This window comes from Somniosus microcephalus, chromosome 8 (genome assembly GCF_052327205.1).
Source record: "Somniosus microcephalus isolate GS21.2 chromosome 8, FLI_Smic_1.0, whole genome shotgun sequence".
Classification (NCBI taxonomy): domain Eukaryota; kingdom Metazoa; phylum Chordata; class Chondrichthyes; order Squaliformes; family Somniosidae; genus Somniosus; species Somniosus microcephalus.
Window position 1 is genome coordinate 170,903,587 of NC_140994.1, and position 20,716 is coordinate 170,924,302.

The 20,716-nt window shown below is 45.4% G+C and overlaps 1 protein-coding gene across 1 annotated transcript in view; it reads left to right on the plus strand.

Annotated features, from left to right (window-relative positions):
- The window catches only part of afap1l1a (actin filament associated protein 1-like 1a), a 161,152-nt gene that overhangs the window by 33,674 nt on the left and 106,762 nt on the right, over positions 1–20,716 (plus strand). The window contains exons 6-7 of the mRNA XM_085996172.1: positions 7,822–7,920; positions 15,250–15,461. Of these exons, the coding sequence (XP_085852298.1) occupies positions 7,822–7,920; positions 15,250–15,461 (311 nt within the window). The remainder of the gene's footprint in view (positions 1–7,821; positions 7,921–15,249; positions 15,462–20,716) is intronic.

A 20,716-nucleotide genomic window follows, 5' to 3' on the forward strand; every position in this document is an offset into this window, starting at 1 on the left:
TAAAGACACCACACATTAAAAGAAACAGGCCGCACAGAACAAAGCGCAGCTTCCAGGGAACATTGATTGCAGGCCTCCCTTGAACAAGGCGAGTGTGCTTTACCTCTGGTTGTTAGTGCAGTCAAATCGATATGTGTGCAGGCCTGAGATAAGCACATTCCAAGCAATAGTCTATGATTCTGTGAACTGTTACCCATCCCAGTCTTGGTACTTGTAATATTATCTGTGCAGCTTAGGGCAATGATTCAAACAAATGGACATAGCCAAAAGTCAGGAGCGGTTGTTGTTTTATAAAGGTTCATTTTCTTTATTATTTATGTTGAAATCTTTCAATCCAATTTATACACTTTACCATAAATGAAGCCCAAAATCTTACTGACTGAGGTATAAAGCAGACAGCCAGCTGAAACATTCAGTGACTCCAGAAGGTGTGCCGAACAAGTCCCAGGTCAGTAAAATACAAGTACAGGAACAGCCAAGCTCCTCTTCAGTCCAGACTTACATCTCTTCACTTTTAAGTACTTATGCTGTTAATAAAGTATTGTAATGTAAGCAGTATCATAAATAAACCACAGAATACCCCATTTCTCAGTAATAGTCCATTTCCGAGCTACAGTAACCTACAATCTGTGTTGTATTTAAACTCTTTTGCAAAAGGTTTACTTTCACACTGATGTCCCTGGTCATCAAAATAAGCTTGTACTGAACAGATGGTCACCTTTGTAATTACCACTGTAGATCTCGATTCCACACAGCAAATTGGATTTTTGTTAATCAGGTTGTGGATGAAGCAACAGATTTAATGTTATCATATAAGATAATAGCTTTAGAAAGGCTGCCTGAAATATTCTCTGAGGCTTTGCGTTTCTCTCAGTAGCTAAGATAGGATCTATCCCATAAATGAACAACTAAAACATTTGTACTTTTTCTCTCCCAAGGATTGTAATGACTGTAAAGTGAATTTTGCTTGAATTTCTTATCTATATAAAAGCGATTGTGTCCATTGCATCAGACTGCCTGAAATGCTAACTCCTTGCTCAGTGCGATTTTTACTCTAGTGACGATAGTATGACAAATGTTTGCATCAGAAATAAAACAATCCCCTGGATTATCCATGGGAATTCTCCAGCAGGAGATTGACAGAACCCTATAGAAATTCAGGGCCAGTAAATTAATTCTTGATCTAATGATGCTGTTTAGAAAATTAATTCCCAATTTATATCAGTTGGGGAATCCATTTTTTTGCAGCTGTTTTGTGATAGAAACCATGAGTACTTTCAAAGTTCGAAAATGAAGTTCAGTACTCAATTAAACATGAGCTACTAACCAATCACCTAGCGCAAGACAAGCTGTCTTATTGCAGCTGCTTGATGAGTGGTGTAGCATTTTTTAAATTCGTTTATGGGATCTGGGCATCGCTGGCAAGGCCAGCATTTATTGCCCATCCCTAATTGCCCCTGAGCAGGTGGTGGTGAGCCACCTTCTTGAACCGCTGCAGTCCGTATGGTGAAGGTACTCCCACAGTGCTGCTAGGGAGGGAGTTCCAGGATTTTGACCCAGAGACGCTGAAGGATCGGCAATATACTTCTAAGTCAGGATGGTGTGTGACTTGGAGGTGATGGTGTTCCCTTGCACCTGCTGCCCTTGTCCTTCTAGGTGGAAGAGGTCGCGGGTTTGGGAGGTGCTGCCGAAGAAGCCTTGCCGAGTTGCTGCAGTGCATCTTGTAGCTGGTACACACTGCAGCCACAGTACGCGGTGGTGGAGGGAGTGAATGTTTAAGGTGGTAGATGGGGTGCCAATCAAGCAGGCTGCTTTGCCCTGGATGGGGTCGAGCTTCTTGAGTGTTGCTGGAGCTGCACTCATCCAGGCAAGTGGAGAGTATTCCATCACACTCCTTACTTGTGCCTTGTAGATGGTGGAAAGGCTTTGGGGAGTCAGGAGGTGAGACACTCGCCGCAGAATACCTAGCCTCTGACTTGCTCTTGTTGCCACAGTATTTATGTGGCTGGTCCAGTTATGTTTCTGGTCAATGGTGACCCCCAGGATGTTGATAGTGGGGGATTTGGCAATGGTAATGCCATTGAATGTCAAGGGGTGGGGATTAGATTCTTGCTTGTTGGAGATAGTCATTGCCTGGCACTTCTGTGGCGTGAATGTTACCTGCCACTTATCAGCCCAAGCCTGAACGTCATCTAGGTCTTGCTGCTTGCGGGTATGGACTGCTTCATTATCTGAGGAGTTGTGAATGGCGGTGAACACTGTGCAGTCATCAGCAAACATCCCCATTTCTGACCTTATGTTGGAGGGAAGGTCATTGATGAAGCAGCTGAAGATGGTTGGGCCTAGGACAATGCCCTGAGGAACCCCTGCAGCGATGTTCTGGGGCTGTGAAGCTTGACTTTCAACCACCGCAACCATCTTCCTTTGTGCTAGGTATGACTCCAGCCAATGGACAGTTTTCCCCTCGATTCCCATTGACTTCAGTTTTACTAGGGCTCATTGATGTCACAATCGGACAAATGCTGCCTTGATTTCAAGGGTCGTCACTCTCACCTCACCTCTGGAATTCAGCTCCTTTGTCCATGTTTGGACCAAGGCTGTAATGAGGTCAGGAGCCGAGGGGACTTAACGGAACCCAAACTGTGCATCAGTGAGCAGGTTATTGGTGAGTAAGTGCTGCTTGATAGCACTGTCGACAACACCTTCCATCACTTTGCTGATGGTTGATGGGGCGTTAATTGGCCGGATTGGATTTGTTCTGCCTTTTGTGGACAGGACACACCTGGGCAGTTTTCCACATTGTCGGATAGCTGCCAGAGTTCTCACAGCTTGGCTAGAGGCATGGCTAGTTCTGGTACACAAGTCTTCAGCGCGATAGCGGGATGTTGTCGGGGCCCATAGCCTTTGCTGTATCCAGTGCGCTCAGCCGTTTCTTGATATCACGTGGAGTGAATCAAATTGGCTGAAGACTGGCTTCTGTGATGGTGGGGACCTCAAGAGGAGGCCGATATGGATCATCCACTCGGCACTTCTGGCTGAAGATGGTTGCAAATGCTTCAGCCTTGTCTTTTGCACTCACATGCTGGGCTCCACCATCATTGGGATGGGGATATTCATGGAGCCTCCTCCCCTCCATTAGTTGTTTAATGGTCCACCACCATTCATGACTGGATATGGCAGGACTGCAGAGCTTTCATCTGACCCGTTGATTGTGGGATCGCTTAGCCCTGTCTATAGTATGCTGCTTCCGCTTTTTAGCTGCTTGTAGTCCTGTGTTGCAGCTTCCCCAGGTTGGCACTTCATTTTTAGGTATGCCTGGTACTTCTCCTGGCATGCTCTTCTACACTCCTTGTTGAACCAGTGTTGGTCACCTGGCTCGATGGTAATGGTAGAGTGAGGGATATGGCGGGCCATGAGTTTACAGATTGTGGTGGAATACAATTCTGCTGCTGCTGATGGCCCACAGTGCCTCATGGATGCCCAGTTTTGAACTGCTAGATCTGTTCGGAATCTATCCCATTTAGCACGCTGGTAGTACCACACAACACGATGGAGGGTGTCCTCAGTGTGAAGACGGGACTTTGTCTCCACAATGACTGTGCAGTGGTCACTGCTACCAATACTGTCATGGACAGATGCATCTGTGACAGGTAGATTGGTGAGGACGAGGTCAAGTAGGTTTTTCCCTCGTGTTGGTTCTCTCAACACCTGTCGCAGACCCAGACTGGCAGCTATGTCCTTCAGGACTCGGCCAGCTCGGTCAGTAGTGGTGCTACCGAGCCACTCTTAGTGATGAACATTGAAGTCCCCCACCCAGAGTACATTCTGTGCCCTTGCTACTCTCAGTGCTTCTTCCAAGTGGTGTTCAACATGGAGGAGTACTGATTCATCAGCTGAGGGAGGGCGGTGGGTGGTAATCAGCAGGAGGTTTCCTTGCCCATGCTTGACCTGAAGCCATGAGACTTTAGGGGGTTCGGAGTCAATGTTGAGGATTCCCAGGGCCACTCCTTCCCGACTGTACACCACTGTGCCGCCACCCCTGGTGGGTCTGCCCTGATGGGACAGGACATACCCAGGGATGGTGATGGAGGAGTTTGGGACATTGGCTGAAAGGTATGATTCTGTTAGTATGACTATGTCAGACTGTTGCTTGACTAGTCTGTGAGACAGTTCCCCAATTTTGGCAGAAGTCCCCAGATGTTGGTGAGGAGGACTTTGCAGGGTCGACTGGGCTGGGTGTGCCATTGCCGGTGCCAAGGTCGATGCCGCGTGGTCTGTCCGGTTTCATTCTTATTATTGTGTTTCGTAGCGGTATGTTACAACTGAGTGACTTGCTAGGCCATTTCAGAGGGCAGTTAAGAGTCAACCGCATTGCTGTGGGTCTGGAGTCACATATAGGCCAGACCAGGTAAGGATGGCAGATTTCCTTCCCTAAAGGACATTCGTGAACCAGATGGATTTTTACGACAATCCGATAGTTTCATGGTTACCATTACTGATCCTAGCTTTTTATTCCAGATTTATTTAATTAACTGAATTTAAATTCCCCAGCTGCCGTGGTGGGATTTGAACTCGTGTCTCTGGATCATTAGTCCAGAACTTTGGAAATTCAATTTAGTGTGTACATTTCTTGTGGGTTGTCAATGAGCATTGTAAAGCTTGAAGTTTGCGATAACACCAGCAGTGAGATCTAGACTTGGACCAAAGTTCTAGCTAGAAATATTTATTTTTAAATCAAAATCTTTCAGTATCCCTTTAACCCCGATTGCTGTGATTTCACATGGATGGATGAAATTCTACCCCATTGAGCACACATTCCTGTCCTGTCCAGGAAGAAATGTGAAAAAAATGTACTGGCTGGTAAAATGATCAGGGCTGCTTTGGTTTGACCTTATCACCACACCAATTCTGACAATGCAAAATTTTGGATCTGGCTTCATTTTAATGCCAGTTCTTGATACTTAACATAATCTGCCTGCACAGATGGTAAACCATTAACTAGTGATTCAGGTCCCAGTTCAAAATGGCTCATCAGCCAGAGGCAAATGAACACACTGGGAAACTGGGCAGTATTGATGTGACCCACTAAAAAGTTCATTCCATAAAGTTTCAATTACTGCTCCTGGTAGTTTGTTGTAAAGGTTCAATCCCTAGTAGTGTAACGATGGAATATATGATTTATGGTGTTGGGCTGATTAATCCATTGAATAGTTTTTAACCTGATACCTAAGAATGTAAGTGTTACAAACTATTATTAGGGGAAGGCCATAGCCCCAGGATATCTCTCACCTGCTTCCACTTTCTCTATTTTAGTAATGAAGAGTATCTGTAACACAGCTTCAGGGTGCTTACCAAAAGAATCGTGATATTCTTGGGTGCTTACCAAAAGAATCGTGATATTCTTGAAGATCTTTTAGCTATCCAAAGATATCCTTCCCATGCAGTTTGGGTCCAGCTATATTGTTCTTTCTGGACAATGATGGACAGAACTGTAATATCAGCTAAGTCAGGCTGGAACTCGGAGATATTCACTGACTTTAGAAGATTTATGTTTCCTTCATCTTTAATCCCATTGCATCCAGCCTTGCTAGCTTAACATCTAAGGAAATACCTAGGTAAGTTAAAAAAAACAAGAACAAATGAGTGAGTGAGTCATGGTTTAATTTATTTCTTGTTTGTAGTGTCAGCTTTTTAAGTTTGGAATGATGCATGCTATTTTGTAAGGGAATGGGATTGTTTAAAATCACAAAGGAAGCATAGCATTGTGGCTTTTGATGAATGTGTTGCAGTCAGAGAACAAAGCATGACATTTTTCATTTATATTGCTCTTGTGGGGGGGGGGGGCGCATGGAATAAGAAATGCAACCTCATATATATTTTGATTTGAAAATGCCGCAACTATCCTCAAGTGATTTCTCTCAGTGTGTTGGCATGAAAACTTCTCTCCACCTGCAAATTGTCCCATCCTTCTAATATTGTTTTCATCTGCCTTAAAAATATTGCATATGTTTTATCAATAACCAACACACAAAATCTTTGCATTATTGTACAAATGGTATGCTCGTAACAATCAGGCTTAAAGAGATAATGTGCAGCAATCACATGAGATGTAACTAAGATGAGATTTTAATGCAGGTTACCATGACAACATTATTCATGCTGTTTTTAGATTTTGTCCCGCATTGTGTTTCCATTGGCTAAATGTGGCAATCTGGAAATGGGGACTTACAAGTTCTAGATTTCATTATAGAATGGGATGAGAAGTGGTTCTGAAATACAATAGCCTCAAAGAGCTATGTAGGGAAAAACCCTTACAGAAAATCTAGTGAGGAGTGAACTGTGCCTTGCAGGTCCTTGCTTTCCTCTGTTTAAGCCAAGAGGTTGTGTTTTGTTTCATTAATTGCTAACCAGGATTCTGCAGTAAAGTCAGGTGTGAACCTACTCCTATATCCATTATTCACTTTACATTATCCTATACTTGTTTAAGTCATGCGACTATCACATAGCCAAACCAAAATGAGTATTAGTCGCAAGAAGGTTATACAAATTAGAATTGCTAATAGCAGGAAAAAGGTAATTTTGTTTAAGTTATAAGATCTGATAAGTTCTTTAAGTTATAAATTGGGTAGAAATATTTACAAGAGAACAGTTCTGATGGCTTCAATTATTTTTTAAAAATTGTGACTGAGCCATAACGACTAGTTGCAGATTTGATTCCCAGTCTGTGCTGAGCTAGCTGATCTCAGCTGGGGAAACACAGTTGTCCTCGGCCTCCCTGGGCAAGGGAGACCAAAGGTTCCTGCTCCTGATTGCTACCCAGTGATTTACTAATGGAAAACGTGTACATGTAGATATCAGTTAAGGAGAGGAATGGGCTCAACAGTGATGCCCTCATGGTAGAATAGCCTACCAAAGCTAAGCTAGCTAATGCAGAATGACTACTTGGGTAAGGTACTGGAATGCAACCAGCACCTGTGGAAGTGTACCCCAGCAAGAAGTCAGCGCTATCATGAGAGGGGGATGGCAGAAAATTGGCAAAAAAGAAAATTCTGGGATGCCCCCTTTAGAAAGAAATGTTGAGGGAATCAGTAAAATACAGATGTGTTTAATAAATTCTCCATACCAGTGTTCATATATATTGTGGACAAATTTCAAACCTAGTTAAATTGGTACAGGACTTTATAATATCAGTAAAAATGTGTTATGAAAAAATCAAATAGTTAAATATCTATAAGGCACTTGAAATAATAATAATCCTCAAGGAAATGAGTGAGAAATAATAAGGCCCTATTAATATTTTAGGAACTGCATAAATAAAAGGACGTACTTGAGGACTGAAAGATAGGGGATCACATTATTCAAATAAGGAGTAAGACATGAATGTAGAATAATACACCAGTCAAACATTGTTGGAGGGCAAAATGGTCAAAAATATTTAACAGGCAATCAGCATTCATTTAAAGACCACAAGGCCCTCAAAAAGTCATCAGCATGGTTATAACAGAAACAAGTAATGTCCCAGTAACCCAGTGGAATTGTTTGAGATTTTTACATTGCTGTTTGTGGGACCTTGGTGTGCACAATTTGGTTGCCGCGTTTCCTACATTATAACAGTGTCTACAGTTCAAAAGTAATTCCTTGGCTGTAAAGTGCTTTGGGACATCCTGGGATTGTGAAAGGTGCTAGTCTTTCTTTTCTTTCCTTTTTTGTTCATCTAAACCTGTGCCACTTTAGTTAGTCAACACGATCAGCACTGTTTTAAGTTTAAAAAAATGAGAGATCTTTTTCTAATTTAGTATATTTTCCTTTTTTTTCCCCCAGACAGTTCCAGTCCTCCAAATTCTATCGAGGATGGCTACTATGAAGATGCTGACAATAATTACCCAATTACCAGGATCATTGGAGAACATAAGCATTCATGTAGTTACATAACATTTCCTTCTTTTATTGTTCAGTTACATAACAAGTCTTCAGTATAAATAATTATGAGTGTAAGGCATTACATGGTTTGTTGTGACTTGTATCTTATGTTTTAGAAGGAACTCATGATGTCAGCTTTTTAAATTCATTGAGTGGCATCCATGAGACACTGATCTCAGCCAACAGCTCAAGCCTCAACTTAACTATTACACCATTTTGCTGCCAAGTCTAAGACACATCAGATTGCTGAGCAATAGAGGAGGCATTTATTAATGGAAAGGAAGTATTCAGCCCAGAATATATCAGTGATGAGCCTTGGCTGCACATCATGAATATTCAAACCAAATATTCCCGGACGTTAAGGATGCTTGTAATGGAGAGCTTACATTGGGATTCCTCCGTAAACAAAGAATTACAAAATTAGTGTGCATCTTCTTAAGTCAGCTACCAGGAAAGTCTTCCCAATATAACTTCACATAAAATACTTCAACCGTTGCCAGAAATAAGCTGGTTCCAGTGCTGACAAATGCGGGTCTTCGAATTCAGAGCAAAAAGTGTGGATTGCTCAAAATAAAAACAGAAATAGCTGGAAATACTCAGCAGATCAGGCAGCATCTGTGGAATAGCAGCAGTCAACGTTTCAGGGCTTTGGGCCTTCCTCAAGTCCAGGAGATATTACAGATCAGCAGCATTTACAAAGGAACACAACAAGGGAAAGGGGAAGGGGAGAAAAATATCAAGTGAGGGACACAGGAAAAGAAATAGAATGACCCGTGAAGTGTTTGGGTGGAGAAAGGAAGTGATTAAATGACAGAGGTGATATTAGCCGGAGACAAAAGGAAACAGAATGAGAGAAATCAAAGAAATGAAAGACATATACGAGAATAGGTAGAAAGTGAAGCATGAAACACCACAAAGCAGAGCAGGCTGCAGTGGCCTGGGAGTCTGGTGGAAGAAGGGGAAAAGGAAGTAGGTAGACACAGTGCAGGCCACCCCACCAGTGGTGTTCCGACAGAGTGCCCACCCCAAGTACAAATCACCGCTCTCCCCCATCCCCGGAAATACCGGCACACTCATCCCACATTGCAGCGTCTGGCTGTCAGAGAGAAAATGGGAGCTTTAATTGAGGTCTGAAATTGTTAGTCAGTGTTAAGGCCAGATGTTTGCAATGTGCCTAATAGAAAGATGAGAAGCTGTTCCTCATGCTTACTTTAAGCCTCGCTGGAACAGTGTAGAAGGCCAAAAAATTGAGGGGTCAGAATAGGAATGGGATGGAGAATTGAAATGTCAAGTGACAGGGAGCTCAAGATCACACTTGCAAACAGAATGGAGGTGTTCAGCAAAGGAATCACTCAATTTGTGTTCGGTTTCACCAATGTAGAGCAACAAATACAGTATACTAGGTTGGAAGATTGTTGCTGCATAAGTGTTTCTTTATTTTAATCAAATATTGGAGACATTTTAAAAAGATTGGCTCTGATATTTACAGGGGCGGGTTTCGTAAGCAGTGGAGAGGAAGTTCAGACTCAACAGTATTAACTCCACAGTTTTAACTCCGCAATGTGCGTCTTTTTTTCCCACAAGATCCCCACCCGGAAGACACTAATGTTTTCACTTTAACGTCTGTCCACGTGTTTCCCAGGCTTCCTGAAACTCGCCAGTGATACCAAGGCGAGTACACAGTGGCAGTTGATGGGGCTGAAGCAATCTCAGGCAAAGATACCAATAAATACTCAGTACTCACAGCTGCTTTCTTACCTGCTAGTGGGAAAGGGTTTATTTTCAGTACTTTTGCTGAGAGGTGACTTTGTACAATTTAGAGGTTTGCTCTATCACATCAGGATGGGGGCCACTTATGCTTCCTTAGATTGGACCTCAGATGAGGACCAAGATGACCACCAACAGCACCCGCAGCAGCACCCGCAGCAGCCTGTTGCTCACAGCAAAGAGGGGACCAGCAGAGAGGTGCAGCTTGCAGGAGGCATTACCCATGAAACAGGGTCTACAAGCAGAGGATCAGTTTCTTTGGTGTGTCTCAGGAAGCTCAGGATGTCACATCAGGTGATGTCAGACATCTGCAGCCTCCTAGAAGAAGACCTGCTGTCTGCTGAACCTGGTGGTCATGCATTACCAAACAAAGTCACCACCGCCCTCAACTTTTTTGCCTCCAGATCCTTCCAGGGCTCTGCCGCAGACATATGCAAGATCTCCCAGTTGGCCGCGCACAGATACATAAGACAGATGGCTGATGAGTTGTTTGCCAGGACAATTATGCTAACTTTGCCTGCGATGATGCCAGTCAGAATGAGCGGGCGCTTGGCTTTGAGGCTCTGGCTGGCTTCTCATAGGTGCAGGGCATCATCGACTGCAAACACGTGGCAATCTGGGCAACCCCAGAACAACCAGGATTATCCATGAACTGCAAGGACTTCCACTCCATCAATGTGCAGCTGGTGTGCAACCACAAAAAGATCTTTAAGCAGGTGTGCACCAGATTCCCAGGCAGCTGCCATAATGCTTTCATCCTGTGGCCGTTCAAGCTCCCTGATCTCTTCACACCTGGAAGCAGACTCAAGGGGTGGCTGCTAGGCAACAAGGGATATCCACTGCAAACTTGGCTCATGACACCCATCAGAAATCCGACCACTGAAGCCATATCACACCAGATGTATGATTGAACAGGCCATCGGCATGCTGAAGGTGCGCTTCAGGTGCCTGGGCAGATCTGCAGGTGCCTGGGCAGATCTGGAGGTGCCCTTCAGTACACAACAGCCAGGGTGTCCAGAATGGTTGTGGTGTGCTGCGCTCTGCACAATGTTGCAGCGAGTCCTGGACCTGCAGAAGGAACAAGGTGAAGAGCTCAAATCCTCCTCATGATTCGGAGAGGAGGAGGAAGAAAAGGAGATGAGTGATGAGGGCAATACATCCCCAGCTGCTCACATTGCTGTCCAGGATGCCCTTATGAATGCAAGGCTCACTTAGGTTGCACCAGTGCACCTATGTCACCAGAAAATGTAACGGCCACTTCCCCCTCCTCCCCCCCCCCCACAATGCCACTGACATAAAGTAGTCCTGCAACCTACCAACCAAATCTTGACCATCCCCATTGGTCCCCATCAATTCATGTCCTCACATTCATCATCAAACAAGCTAGAAGGTCATTTACCACCCAGCACCCAAGAATGGACAAGATGGGAAAGTGGTGAAAAAGAATAGCTTTTATGTGAGCTAAATAAAGAACAAAAACTTATCAAACAACATTTTCTCAGACACCCATGTGCATACCCTTGTGCAACTACAAAGCCTTACTCTTTTGTTTTCTGCTACTCCTACATGGTGCAACCTGGGTGGCTTCAGCAGAGGTAGAGGCAGGCTGCTCAGATCCCTGCTCTGACTGCTGAAGTGCTCTTGGCTGACATCCTCTGGGTTTTGGAGCTCATGACTGCTCCACCTGCACCTGTGCAGGGGCTGATGCGGCCATTGGGACATGAGGCAGCATATGGATTATTGACTGAGAGGTGGGCTGTTGATGAGAAGTTGAAGAGCTTTGAGTAGAGTACCCACTTCCATGACCCCTTTCGCCATTGTACCTCTCATGACCCAGCCACGCTTCACTGCTACTACTTTGCTGGAGAGCACTTGGGTGCAGATCAGTGTGGCCCTGTAAGGCCAAGGGTAAGGTATCTGTCAATCTGTTTAAGGTAACAGACATGTTTGTTTCCAGAGTCTGCACGGTGGTGTTGAAGATGTGCATGGACTCATTTGATTGGAGGGTTTGATGATCCATGGCGCTGGCCACTCTATCCATGGAAGAAGACATCATCTCAGTGGCCTGTAACATCACTCCCTCATGCTTGAGGTGGACTCCTCCAATCTCTCTGCAATCGTGGTGATTTTACTTTGAAAGCCTGTCAGTGCATTGCACATTCTCTGCTGCTGCTCAATGATTCTCCTCTTCATTGACGGCCCTCGAGGTACAGCATCTGCGTCCAGCTGAGCGGAGCTGGGAGAGGGCTGTGCCCTCCGACATGGACTGTCCACTGCTGTCCCTGTCTCCACCATCTGCTCTTGCTCACTTGTGAAATGAGTCTCCAGGTGAAAACCCAAGTATCTGTCTTACTGATCCCACCGAAGTGTGAGTATCTGAGCTGGTGCATGGTCTGCATGGTGCACCCTCAGAAGGACTCGGCTCCTCTGAGGAATCGCCGTCAGTGATCTGCACCAACTGCTGCGGTATGCGTGAAGACCCTGTGGGAGATAAAAGACATGAATTAGTCTGGCCACGTAAGAATGTTGCAAGTTATCATTATGAAGATGATCATATTTCCCTTGCTGTTGAAATCAAGTCAACATGACTGAGTGCCATATGACATGTGGGTGGTTTTTATTTAATGATGTCACCAGGTAGCTGGGAGCTCCCAGTCTCCCCATCTCTAATGGCCAGGGACACCAACATTCCACTGATCTCCAGTGCCTCGTCCTCTGCGCTTGTCAGCTGCAAGATGTTTGGAGGGCCCCCTCTGGTTCACTCCCTCTCCCTGTGCTCTCTTGCCCTGCAAGGAGGAAAAGAGACATATGAGTGATTTTAATGGCATGTCTTCATCCTATGGATGGAGTGCATTTAGTGAAGGTGACTATGAGGGAGAGGCATGAAATTGCATAAGGATGAGGGTGAGTGGCAGTGGTGGATGGCTAGATGGGGATGCAAGGAAGTGCATAGACAGAGAAGAATGGGTGCACATGCAAGATAAGTGGGTGTGAGGAGTGATGTGCTGGAGTAGGCTTGAGAAGGCAGAGTGAGAGTGTGGGGTGACGTGCACAGCAGGATGTAGGTGAATGTGCCACTGTACTCACCTGCTTAGGTAATTAAATTGCTTTCTGCACTGAATCCAGGAACGTGGCACTACACTCCTGCTGCTGACCTCCTCCGTTACTTCCAACCATGCCTTCTTGGTCTCCACTGCAGGCTTCTTCCTCCCATTGATAGGGAAGAGTATCTCTCTCCGACTCCTCACAGCCCCCAGCAGCACATTTTTGACAGTTAACAAAACGTGCAAGCCAAAAAACATTCGGTACTCAAAGTGGTTAATCTGCGCTGTCTCATTTCAGTGATGTGTGCCAGTCACTGAAACAAGGCGCAGCCTTTTCCCATCTGCACTCCATTCTGCCACTTGCTTCTCTTTTCTTCCCAACTCCCAGCTCCTTCAAATTGCATGTTTGGATTGTCCCTTTAAATACTGGAGTTGAGGTCGCGTCATGTGAGTCCACATTACGCCCACTGCCGCTGATTGGACAGGAAACCCGGAAGTAGAATTATAACAAGGTGGCAAAGTTAAAAAGCCGCTGACAGACGCTCTGCACTTCCAGGTTTCCCGCGCTCTATCAGAAACCCCCTCCCCCCACCATTCCCCACTCCCAGCGCATCGCGAAATTAAGATCGGGGCCTTAGTGTCTTTCCCACATTCTTGGTGGCCATAAGAACCAAATGTTTTTTGCAGGATAACAATAGGATGTAGTGGCAGATTATTTGATGGTATTTCTAATCAGTGTTTGCCAGCTTTATCTGGATTTGTAGCTTGACTGCCAGCACACTAGGCTCAATCAGCTGGGAGTGTGGGCTAATTATTCAGCAGGGAGTGTTTAATAATTTGGGCTGCCACCATTATTATCAGCCAGAGATGAGTCTGCCACTTAAAGTGTTTTTTTTTACAATTTCAGTTATTTTAATTCCTGATAGGTTCACAACATGATTTGAACTGTGGTGATTTCAGGAGTTATTTTACCGAGGATTAGAGGGCCATCACTCATTTCTTCCTGTGTTGTTCAAATTTCCAACAATATTTTTCATTATTTTACAAAAACTCTGAAGGAACAGTCAGTGAACACCATTTTGAATTTGGGTGAAAACGATTCATCGTTCGCCATATCATGTGGTGGGTTTACAAAGAATTAAAATGTTAAAAATTATGTTAAATGGGTAGCTCGTGGCTCACCATGGTGGTGACGGCACCCCACCATGCAAAGCCCCTGGTTTCAATCTGGATTTGGATGTCATTCAAACTCAGGCGCCTTCAGCAGATTGGCTAATTCTCAGCTGGGTTGTTAGGCGTAACACTTGAAGAGAGTGGAGCATTCCACTGGGAGAGCAAAAGACTGAGAAGGCGGCTCCGGCTGCATAATCACAGAGCAGTATTGATGATGGCAGCGGAGAAGTCAGCAGAAGAGCCTGTCATACCCACAACATGACATTTAGAAGGATGAGTAGTTTCCATCCGAATTCACATCATGTTCGCTGACTCTTCTCTCAAAGGGTTTCGCAAAATCATGAGGATTTACTGCCTGGTGGAAATGTGAGCATTGTAAAATACACAGGATATGCCCCTCAACTGTGATATTCAGCAAAAATTAAGATTTTAAAACAACTGCAAATTACAAAAAAAACGAACTATAAACAGGAAATGCTGGAAATACGCAGTAGGTTCATCATCATCTGAAACTGGAAAAGATGGATTAACACTGTGGGTGTGGACGCTGTGGCCTCGGAACTTTCCCTGCTAGCAGCTGAACCCACATTACATCCGCACAGCTCTCCTGGATTCGGCCCCACTCTTTGCGGGAAGGTTGCTTTATACAGTCTGTGGAGCAAGTGCACGAACACAGGGTATTCTTCATGTGGCAGTCTTTGTTTCTTATTCTTGCTCATTTTCTGGCCGCCCCATCCTCTTGTAAAAAGGTCCACTCTGGGCTATGGCTCTGTCGGTGGCATCCACAGACCAGTACCTTGCCCAAGTGGTCATTATTCATGTGCAAACTTTGACAGACTATTTGACCATGGGGGCTGAGTCTGATCTTATCTTCGACTGATGTTCACAGATGCACATTTCCATCCATGCGCCTTCTAGCATCGCAAAGTCAGCATTTCTGGCACCAAAGAGATTTTTTATCTCAGAGTTGTCATGCTTGATATTGTTTGCAAAATTATTCATGCAGCTGAGCACAAGGAACAAATCATGTTAAGAAAATAAGCAAATTTAATTAGGATAAACATTTCTTTCAATGAAAGTTGATCTCAGTTCCATTTGACTCAGTACTCGTGTTGAATGAACAAAGAATGTAGAATCAGGGTCTAATGGGTTAGTTTGGTGAGTGTCCCAAATATAGGAGAGGAACGAAGAAGATCAAAAGAATAGGTATATTCAGGTTAATCAAAATGCAGACTATAAAATCAACCACTCCTTTGAACTGTGACTTGTCAAAACATACCAGAGCTACTGAATCCCCCGCAGATTGTAATGCTTCATTGACAAATGTACTAATTGCTTCACGCAGACAACGACTCAGATGTGATGAGCAGCTCGTATGAATCTTACGATGATGAGGAGGAAGACGGGAAAGGTCAACAGCTGACCCACCAGTGGCCATCAGAGGAAGCCTCCATGGATTTGGTGAAAGATTGCAGGATTTGTGCCTTCCTGCTGAGGAAGAAGCGTTTTGGGCAGTGGGCCAAGCAGCTCTGTGTCATTAAGGAAAACAGACTACTGGTAAACTGATTGTCAAACTTTAAACTTGGAAGGGCGAATCATTGAAGCACGTTAGTATTTGAGCCACTTAGCTGATGGGTCCCTGTGGAATCGTGTTTTTGGAAGTTAGTTAAAAGAGCCATATGCCTTTTTTGGAAAAAAAGCCAAAATGTAGTTTAAAGTGTGTACTGTACTTTTATGGGGATACGTTGCTAACATGAGGGATAACACTACTGGTGAATGGACTCTTTTCACTTTTAAGTCTTAAGGCCAAATGTTCCTCTTTTGTTAAAAATGGGAGAAATGTCCATTTTTCACTGTAATTAATTAACGAGCTGCTAACAAATATCAAGGAACTCGTAGCTTTAAAACATGCACCTCCTGAACATGTGATTTTGTTAGTGGTGATTGTTAGATCCGTGGTTCAGTGGATAAAGAATTACACGGATACTGTATATAACAAACAACAGGTCTTTACTGGAGGAGGGTCATCTCTAGACTGGAGTACAGAGGCATGCGCACAGCTTATATACCGGTGTGGTTACTGCCGGTACTACAGTATACAGTAGCTGTAAAAAGTAGTTCTGACTTAAAGCACATACACTACAATTCCTCCCTTTTTAGATTAATAATACCCCCTTAATATTCAAATAACAATTACATTTTTACATGTACATTCAATAACAAAAAGTTCATTTATACATTCAGCCTTTGGGGCGGCTTCCTGACCCTTTCGGGATAGCGCCTTTCCGGAGGTTCTTGTTCTTGGTGCAGAGGCGATTCTGACCCCTTTTCATCGGGTAGTTCATCGGGTTCCACTGCTACTGGGTCTGAAGTAGATGCTACCGGTATGTCGGGTTCATCCCCAGGTACTCGAGACATGGGGTTGACGCCTTCCTGTGACGCTAAGATCTGATCGACGTGGCGTCTCACAATGTTCTCCCCGACATCCACTGTGTACATTAATGGCCCCTGCCTTGTACATATCATTCCGGGTTGCCACTTCTCTGTTCGATAGTCACGGGCCAAGACTGGTTGCCCTACATTGAAGCTCCTTGTCGGCTTCTCGTTGATGTGCTGGAATTGTTTGTCCTCAACATTTCTTCGCACATTTGGTCTGAGCAAATCCAGACGAGATCTCAACCTTCTGTTAAAGAACATCATGGCCGGGGTCTGGTTGGTAACTGCATGTGTCGCGTTTCGGTAGGCTAATAAGAAATTGTCCATCTTATGCTGTAGTGGAATTTCCTCGTCGCACATGGCCTTTATCGCCTTCTTAAAGGTTTGTACGAACCTCTCAGCCAATCCATTGGTGGCTGGATGATACGGGGCGGATGTGTAATGCCTTACCCCATTCCTTTTCATGAATTTTTGGAACTCGTCGGACACAAACTGTGGTCCATTATCAGAGCAGATCTGCTCTGGCAAACCGTTTCTGGCAAATATGGGTCCATAGGACTGCAATCGTTTTCTCTGTAGAGGTTGAAGACATCTTTATCAACTCAGGCCACTTTGAATGAGCATCCACTGCTATTAAGAACATTGAGTCCATGAATGGACCAGCGAAATCAATGTGCACCCGTTGCCATGGAGAGGAGGGCCACTCCCATGGGTGTAGAGGGGCATGTGGTGGTGCATTTTGGACCTTCTGGCATCCTAAGCAGCTCTTCGTTAGGTCTTCGATTTGTTGATCGATTCCCGGCCACCACACATAAGCCCGAGCAAGGCTTTTCATTTTCACTCCCCCCAGATGCCCTTCATGTAGCTCCTTCAGCACTCTCTCCCTTAACTTGGGTGGAATCACCACTCTGGATCCACACATCACTGTCCCCTGGCATACTGACAGCTGTTCTCTTCTGGATGAGAATGCTGGCAACAGTGAGACGCCATGTGTTGGCCATCCCCTCACCGTCAATTCATATACCCGTGACAGCGTCGGATCATTGCGGGTCTCCTTCTCTATATCCGCGTTTGTTACTGGCAATCGTTCAATTATCGACGAATAAAATATCTCGATAGGGTCCACTGCTGGTGCTTCCTCCACCATAGGCAGTGGCAGGCGCGATAGCCCATCAGCGTTCCCATGCTGTTTCGTGCCTTTATATTCTATTTCATATTGATTCGCCCCTAGAAACAGGGACCATCTTTGTAACCGCTGTGCAGTCATTACTGGCACGCCATTCTTAGGATTAAAGATGGAGACAAGTGGTTGGTGGTCAGTCAGCAAGGTGAACTTCTGCCCATGCAGATAATGGTTGAATTTTTTTACTCCCCATACTAGGCTGAGGGCCTCCCTGTCAATCTGGGCATAGTTGCGCTCGGCTGAGGTTAGTGACCGAGACGCAAAGGCCACTGGCCTCTCCAACCCGTCTGGGAATTTGTGCGACAGCACCGCTCCAATGCCGTAGGGTGATGCATCACACAGAATCACAGAATCACAGAAACCCCACAGTGCAGATAGAGGCCATTTCGGCCCATCGAGCCTGCACTGACACATATCCCACCCGATCCCCGTAACCCCACATATTTAATCCCCCTAACACTAAGGGTCAATTTTTTTTATCATAGCCAATCAACCTAACCCGCACATCTTTGGACTGTGGGAGGAAACCGGAGCACCCGGAGGAAACCCACGCAAACACGGGGAGAATGTGCAAACTCCACACAGACAGTTGCCAAACGAATTGGTAGTGCTGGGTTGAAATGGGCCACCACCTCTTTTGATGTGATCAATTCTTTACACTTCTGGAAAGCTCGTCTACGTTCGTCATCCCACTTCCATGGCACCCCTGTTTGCAGTAGGGTGCTCAGCGGGTGTAGTACCGTAGACAAATTTGGTAAGAACTTGTGGTAATAGTTTACCAGCCCGAGGAACGACCTCAGTTGTGACACATTTTCCGGTGCTGGAGCCTTGACTACTGCCTTAATCTTGTCAGGGGACTTATGTAACCCCTCTTCATCGATGACGTGGCCGCAATACGAGATCTGTTTCTGGAAAAACTCGCACTTGTGGCGATTAGCTCGTAGCCCATGTTCCTTTAATCTGGCAAGCACCTTCTCCAAGTTAGCGAGGTGATCACTGTCATTTTCGCCCGTGACCAAGATGTCGTCCAAATAACACTGGGTCCCTGGAATCCCTTGCAGGACCTGATCCATCGCCCTTTGCCAGATAGCCGGAGCCGAGGCTACTCCAAACACCAGCCGATTGTATTGATAGAGACCTTTATGGGTGTTAATCGTAAGGTAATGTTTCGAAGCTTCTTCTACCTCCATTTGCAAGTACGCCTGGGCTAGATCAATTTTGGTGAAGCGTTTACCACCAGATAGCGAGGCAAAAATATCCTCAATTCGTGGAAGCGGATATTGCAACGTGTGAAGGACTGGGTTCACTGTCACCTTAAAATCCCCACAGATGCGGATCTTCTTTGGTTCCCCAGGCGTATTACTCAACGCCCTGTTCATTACAGGGACGATGGGTGTAGCCCACTTGCTCCAGTCCACTTTGGACAGTACTCCTGAACGTTCCAACCCTTCCAGCTCTGCTTCAACCGCTGGTCTGATCGCATAAGGCACTGGTCTGGCCTTCAGAAACTTTGGGCTTGCATTAGCCTCTATTTTAATTGTTGCTGTTATTCCTTTTAGTGTTCCTAGTCCCTCCTGGAACACTTCTTTTGCGTCAGTTAGCATTTTTGACAGTCGTCTAGGTGTGACGTCGTCATCCTTTTTGGCCTCCACCTTCAGTGCCTGTATGGAATGCCAATCTAAATGTATCTTCCGGATCCACTCACATCCTAGCAGTGGTGGTCCTCCATTTGGCAATACATTTATATCCATTTTAGGTATTTCCTGACCTTTATATTTCACTTTCACCCTTATTTTTCCTTTGGGGTAGACTTTTTGCCCCGTATACGTCTTCAAGACAATCTCTGTAGCTTTCAAGGGTATGTGTGAAAATAGCCGCTTGTAGTCTCTTTGATTTATGACTGTTCGAGCTGACCCTGTGTCCAATTCCATTTCCACTTGGACTCCGTCTATCTTGAGTGTAACCCAGATAGTCTGGTGATCCTCTATTTCGGTTACATTATGTAGTTTCAGACAACCCAGCTCCTTGCTTCCGGAGTCTGTGTCACTTTTCTGTTCGTCTGAACCACTGTCCATCACCTTTTTGGTGCCAGTACCTTTTTGTACTTCTCCTGTGGAGATTTCTTACTGTTGGTTTTCTTCCCAGACCTGCAGACTCTTGCTATGTGTCCTGCTTTCCCACACTGTCTGCACACTTGGTCCTTGAACCAACAATCTTTCTGGTCATGTGTTGTTCTGCCGCAGTGATAGCACTTCCCTGTTCCATAGGTCATTTCGTTGGTGCCGTATTCTTGCGGTCTCCGTTGTATCTCTGCAGCGCCCCTTGCGGCTGCTTCGTGTGATACTGCCATATTGAAAGCTTTGTCCAGCGTAAGGTCTTTTCTGATAGAAGCTGTTTCTGGGTTCCTTCACTTTGTAGCCCACACACAAACTTGTCCCTTAACGTGTCTGCTAGTCCCGCTCCAAACTGGCAGTATTTCGATAGCTTGCACAGTTCCGTTAGGTACTCAGCATTGCTTTCATCTTTGTGTTGGTTCCTTTTATGGAACTTAAATCGTTCTGCTATCAGCAGCGGTGTGGGGCTTAAGTGGTCCTGTAGGATTTCTACTATGCTTCCAAAATCCTTGTTTACCGGCTTCTCTGGGGCTATTAGATTCCACAGTAACCCATAAGTGTTTGCACCCATGGAATTTAACAGAACCAGTGCTTTATTAGCATCTGGCACTTCATTCGCCCTGCAGTACACCTCAATACGTTCCACATATGTCGCCCAATCTTCGACTTCATTGTCGAACGTAGAGATACTGCCACTCTTCGGCATCCTTGGTTGTGCGTTAACTATCCCCAATGGCGCCTCCCGCGCTTCCCCCTCTTCTCCGCTGGCACAAAATGGCATCTCCCACGCTTTCCTTCCTTCCCGCGCTCGCCCGTCTTCCCCGCTGCGGCTTCGCAAAATGGCATCTCCCGCGCTCTTCCTTCTTCTCCGCGGCTCAATGGCGTCTCCCCTTGCTTCGCCCCGCGGACCCTGATCAGCCCGTGATCCCTGGTTGTGTTCTGCGCGTTCTTCTCTTGATATTTGTCGACGCCGCTCAGTCTAGAACCCGGCTGTTTCTTACCCTCTCTCTCTCCGGTTTTGCAGTATTTTTCCACGACGCCGCTCGGTGATCAACCCCCGGCTGGAGGAGGGTCATCTC